General features: G+C 48.1%; 1 protein-coding gene across 1 annotated transcript in view; it reads right to left on the bottom strand.

The window, feature by feature from the left end:
* The window catches only part of MAL2 (mal, T cell differentiation protein 2), a 52,335-nt gene extending 50,119 nt beyond the window's left edge, over nt 1–2,216 (bottom strand). Inside the window, exon 1 of the mRNA XM_053661071.1 lies at nt 1,956–2,216. Within this exon, the coding sequence (XP_053517046.1) occupies nt 1,956–2,087 (132 nt within the window). The 5' untranslated portion in view covers nt 2,088–2,216. The remainder of the gene's footprint in view (nt 1–1,955) is intronic.
* Nucleotides 2,217–6,000: the final 3,784 nt, after the last annotated feature.

The following is a 6,000-nucleotide window of genomic DNA, read 5'->3' on the forward strand; positions in this document are numbered from 1 at the left end:
CCAATCAGTCACAGCACCTTCTCCACTCACTGCACAAATCTTTTTTTGCATTTTAGCTGTATTTTTACCTTTCTATGAAATAATAAAGTATAACATGCTGAAAATGTTGAATATTTCCTTCCATCTTCAATATTAAAATGGCTGTACAAAAATTCACCAATTTTGACAAGTTTTTAAAATATGCATACTGATATGACAACTGTCACAATACAATCTAATAATTGTTTCTAATGCAGTTAAAGACAATTAAGCACTACTAGAGCCATTGTATGCAAAAAACTAAATGAATTTTTTGGCCAGTCCAGTAGTTCTGTGTATGTATATATGTAAAGAAACATATATACATACATAGATACTTGAATAAATGCTAGAAAAATGTAACCAACATATCGAATTTGAAAATTCACATATATTATTACTTAGGATGAGGCTAAGGTAGGCACAGAAGTTTAGAAAATAAATCTATTTAATTGAACAGTCTGTAAATTCTAGTACAAGCAGCATGTGGATGGGGCAAAAAGTTCTGAAAGAAGCAGGTAGACAGCTGGAGTTTGGGGAACACAGAACCGAAGTAGCCCAGCACCTATACAATCTCCCTCCCCAGATCTTCACTGTTCTCAACGTTCGGCAGCAGTGCAGTGGGCCGGGTGCCATCCACCCCCCACGCTTCTCACATGGATGCCTACGCCTCATCTGAAGCATTTCCACGCTTCTGAGCAGGGCTCCGACTCAAAGCAGCCCCTCCTAGCCTCGCAGTCACGATCCGATTACTGATGGAACTCACTTATCTCCTTTTTCAGATTCAAATCTGAGCTAAACCTAACTTAGGGTGCCCTGGCCACCTTAGCATAATAGGGCAGAAAACCAATGCTCACAAGGTGTTCCAGCCCCACAAGCACAAAAGGGAAACCGAAGCGACCCAAATCCAGGTTATGCAAACTCAAAAGGAGGGGGTGAGGGGAGAGAGATGAAAAACCCAAACGGAGCAAACAAAACCAGCCCGCGGAGGCGCTGACATTTTCACTCTATTTGTAGTTCTCAGGGCATGATGCAACTTCGGGTTGCCCAATTTATGTTTGCAAATCTCCCCCTGGCCCACAAGGAGCTTCAAAAAGCTCCCAACTCCGTGAAGTTCCTCTGAAAAAAGTTCCAGTCTCCAGCTTAAGCCGGCATCACTGCTGGCCAGGTGACCTCACCTTCACTCGGGCGCTACAAAGTGTGCCGAGATAGGTAAACCAAAGAAGAAGGCGCAAAGGCAGGCCGAGGAAGGTGACAGCCCCGTTCGTACCTTTCCGTGCCCATTCCCACGCCCACTTGATTAGAAACTGCCAAGGGCACCTCACCTACTTCACTTTCTCTCTGCCCTGCCTCGGGAGCCCCGCTCCTCTCCCCAATCCGAGGGGCACTCATAGTGGCAAGCGGGGGGAATGCCCAGGTCTTCAGCCTTTTCTTACTGTTACCTCCAGCCCGCGTTCCACAGCGTGGTGGCCTCCTGGTCACCAGTCATCGGCTATACCTTCGCACCACCCAACAAAATGGCAGGTTAGCAACAGGCGAGGCCGAGAACGCCTGCTCTGGCTCTAGCCAAGCGCGGCCTCTGGCCAAGCCCCCGGAGGTCTCTGACGGCTCCCTCAAACCCAGCACTCTTCTCCCGAAGTCCCCGAACCTCTGTCCCGCCGGACGGCCCTCTCGCTCTCTCGGGGCCATTTCTATTGCCCGCGGGGGCGCAGGTGCCAGCGTTAACAGGTGCCAGGAGAGCGGGCCCGGGCGCAAGTGCCGCCGCCCAGCTCTCTGCCGCGCTGGGCTCCTAAGGGAGCCTGGGAGGCGCGCACGGAAAAGCCAAATTAAAGGGAAGGGAGCTTGGGAAAGCGTAGAGGGAGACGGCACCGGGCCAAGGATGCCGCTGCCTGTCCTCGCTTCCCAGGCGCGACCCTCGCCGAGGTTGCCCCACTTACAATCTCCAGGCAGACGAAGGCGCCCGAATAGGTCCGCAGGATGTCGGGACCGGCTGGCAGGGTGACCCGAGGCGCCGGGAAGGACACGGCGGGGTTCGGGGGCGGCACGACAGGCGCTCCGCCGACCGACATGCTGCCGCTGCCGCTGCTGCGTCTCCGCGCGCCGCCACCTCCGTCCGCCCGCCTCCACCTCCCGGGCTCCAGCCGCGCCGGGGAGCTCGGGTCCCGGCGTTCGGCGCGCCGCGCGGGAGGGGGCGTGACTGACTGCACAACCCGGGGTGCGCGGGTCCCGCCCCATCACGTGGACCCAGGTGAGCGCGCCTCCGCCCCTGCGCCCTCGTGGGTCACGTGCACAGGTGCGGCCTGCACCTGGCGTGATCCTACCTGCTCCGCTTTCGTGTCCCCTCTGTGGACCAGCGCCCTGCCTTCCTGGATCCTCTCAACGCCCAGCCCCACGGCTGTGCTAGTTACTTATTCCTTCTGTGCCTCTTCCTAGTCCCCACCTGTTCTCCTCCACTTGTCTTCCCTCACCCTCACAGCTCCCCTACTCTACTTTCTTCAATTTAACTGCAAACTGATCTTGGTGCTGTGAGTCAGAAGGTAAAATCAAGGTCACCAGTCACACCTAAAAGCTGGAGTGGATCTGCTCTAAGTGGGACTCCAGTGGTAAGGTTCAGATCTCATCAGGACGGTGTCGCGCGTAGCAGTCGGATGGCTCGGCCCCAGCACCTGTTGGCGAGGATGCTGGGCAGGCAACCTGCTGCTCTGCGCGCTGGCGGTGCGCTGTGCTCATCAGAGAAACGGGGATGAGGGTGTTGACCTGGTAAGGACGCCCGGATTACAGTGATGCAACCTGAGAAGAGTGTAGCGCATACTAAGTGCTTCTTAAATGATAACTAGAATGATGACTGCTAGTTTTTTGAATTTTTACACATACACGTCACGTTTTTGTGTACCTATGATGTGGAGGTTATATTTTCCATACAAAACGTTAATCATTAATTTCACTTATGAGGGGTTTTTAGTGTGACCCCATTGGTGATTGTCAGAGGGGCAGGGGTTGGGGACTGGGTGGAAAAAGTGAAGGGTTTAAGAAGTACAAATTGGTAGTTACAAAATAGTCACGGGGATGTAAATACAGTACAGCATAAGGAATATAGTTGATAATATTGCAGTAACTATGGATGGTGCCAGGTGGGCACTGGGAATATTAACAGGAACACTTTGTAAAGTATATGACTGTCTAACCACTATGGCGTACTCCTGAAATCAATGCAAAGGAATACTGAAAGTTAAATAATAAACAAATAAATTTACAAAGTCTATGTGTGCTTTGAATTCCCTGTCCAAGTTTATCCCCTTTTCCATCTTTGGTTTTAATGTCAACATTTTGTCCGAGAACTAAAGGAGATGAGAACATTCTCAGAGATCAGCTGAAGGTAGATACACGCTCGCACACACCTGTAGACCAAGCTGGAAAAGTATTAGTTGACTTCATCAGACATTCTCCAAGTTGAAACACTGATCCTGTCAGTCAGGTTTAGCCTTTTCGGGACTGTTTACCACTATGCACCAGTCAGCAGATTTTAGTCGTTCTACCTCTTTATTATTTTATAAGTGAAACTCATAGGTGTGGTGGCAGCGTCCGGGTGACAACCACAGACAGGGTGTGGGTGAAACCTTTTGACGCTACACCTTCCCATCTTTTCCACCTCTTAGTCATCTCTTTCTAATATTTAATGTGTGGTTTTTATTTAATAGGAAATGTAAAGTTTTCTGAACTGATTTGTTTCATCAGTAAACCCTCTCTGTATTCAGACCCAACTGGTAGGAAATAATCTTTCCGTCTGTTCTATTTTATTTTACTTTCTACCTAACATTTCTCATGAAACACCCAAAGAACGTTGAAAGGCAGGTGTGGCTCAGTTGGCTGGAGCATTGTTTCATAAACCAAAAGGTCGCAGGTTCAATGCTTAGCCAAGGCACATGCCTCGGTGGCAGGGTTGGTCCCTGGTTGGGGCACATACTGGACACAACTCATTGATGTTTCTCTCACAGATATACCTCTTCCTCTTTCCCTCCCTCCCCCTCCCTCTAAAATCAATAAGCATCCCCTTGGGTGAGGATAAAAAACAAAAAACAAAGAATGTTCAAAAGGGAGGACCTCTACAAAAAATTCTTGTTGCAGATGCTCAGTAGCTACAATGTCCCCGCTCCAAAATTTTAGTGAATAAATTGCAAATAACTTTGGAGTTTTTAGAAGTGCTAATGACCCAGAAGAGCATCAATGGTCAATATTTTAAAAATTGCCACCAAGGAGAAAATTTTTCACTGTGTCCCTTCCAACGTGCTCCCTGGTGTACCATGTGTCCCCGGTCACCCTCAGCCATCCTGCCTTCCCTCCTCTGCCTGCATCTGCAGTGATGGGTAGAGTGAACATAATTGTCATTAAGTCTCCTTCTGTTATTGTAATGTATTATTCACTTGTAAACTAATTCCTCCATGGAATAGTTTTCCTCTTGTGATCACTACTCAAACTTGTTTTCTCTTAATAATATCACTTGACTTCTAATAAAGGCCACAGCTCTGGAATCAAAGGAAGAAATGTACTCCTTCCCACTCTGCTCCCCCACTAGGTCTTCCCCTACACAAAGGACCTTGAGCTTTGAACAGTTTCACCTTTCCACTCTGTCTTCATCCTGTTCCCATGGTTACTGACCTCCAGCATGACTCTTACCTTGCTCACGATGCCGCTCAGACTCCATTTTTTGGAATATCAGTGTTCAAATTCATGACACCTCAGTAATATTGCCTCACAACATCTGGAACCACCCTTTTACTTGGGATTTTGCTATTGCCATTCTCTTCAACGCTGACCTGATGACTACATCCTATTCACCTAACTCTCCTTCACTCTCAGACCTGAGCTCCAGCCTTTTAGTCTTTCCTCGTTTTCTCATTGGCCCCATCCTAGCTTTTCTGGCTTCCCTACTCATGCTATGCCGATGGGAAGGCATTTTATGGATGCTGGTATTAGTCCCAAGTGTTGCCTCCCGTCCTGTACTTGACTATGAACTTACCCACCCTGCCCCATGTATTCTTCAGCTTGGGTTCAACCCACTGTCTGTGTCTGCTGTCTTGAATTCTGCTCTCACATTGTTCAGGGGTGCTGCAAGAGTATCATAATCAGGACTCTTGTTTCTACTATTAAGTCATATTATCTAACCTTGGCGGCACCTTAGGGATTCCCAGGTGTCATTTTCCTCCACCTGCCCTTCCTTAATTTCTTTTCTCTCACATTTCATAGCTTCTTTCACTTTTCCCATTTTTATGCCTGGCACAAGTAGACAGTGTGTCCAGTGAAAGAAAGCAAATCTAAACAATTCCAACCTTCCCTACTTTCTTTTACTTTACAAGACATTTTAGGACATCGAACCAGTAAGACTTGTTCCATTGAAAACAGGAGCATCCACCAAGTTATCCAAAATAAGCACGTGGGCATTTCTCTTGGCAGCTCCTCTTATGGACATATTTACTCAGTTATCATGTCTGGCAGTTCTGTCCTCTTATTGCCAAGGATAGATCCACTCTCTCCATTCCCACTATTCCAGTCCATCTTGAGATACCACCCTTCCCACAATGTGTCCTCCAGCAGTTTGGTTGCCTTCCATTGTATTCTCTAGTCTGCCATCAAAATGATTTCAAAACACAAAATTGATTACCGCCTCTCTTCCACTTACTGTTCTCAGGATCAACTTCAAACACCCTGGAACGCATGCCTAGGCATTCAAGGTATGTCTAGGGCATAGCTCACAGAGTTGTGTTAACCCATCTACGATTCCAATAACTCTCCTGCCTCCAGACCTTTACACATTCTCCTCCCTCCAATGGAACCTCTGTATGGCAGCTTTCTCTGCTCATTGAAGAGCTTGTCAGGTCCCCTCCCACCCAATGTGTTTTCATCGTCCAATGTGCTTACTCTGCACAGAACATCTATTTTACTAAAATGCAATTGCGTTCTCACTTGTTTCCTATCCCTTCCCTA

This window comes from Artibeus jamaicensis, unplaced genomic scaffold (assembly GCF_021234435.1).
Source record: "Artibeus jamaicensis isolate MK-2021 breed Jamaican fruit bat unplaced genomic scaffold, CSHL_Jam_final scaffold_916, whole genome shotgun sequence".
Lineage (NCBI taxonomy): Eukaryota > Metazoa > Chordata > Mammalia > Chiroptera > Phyllostomidae > Artibeus > Artibeus jamaicensis.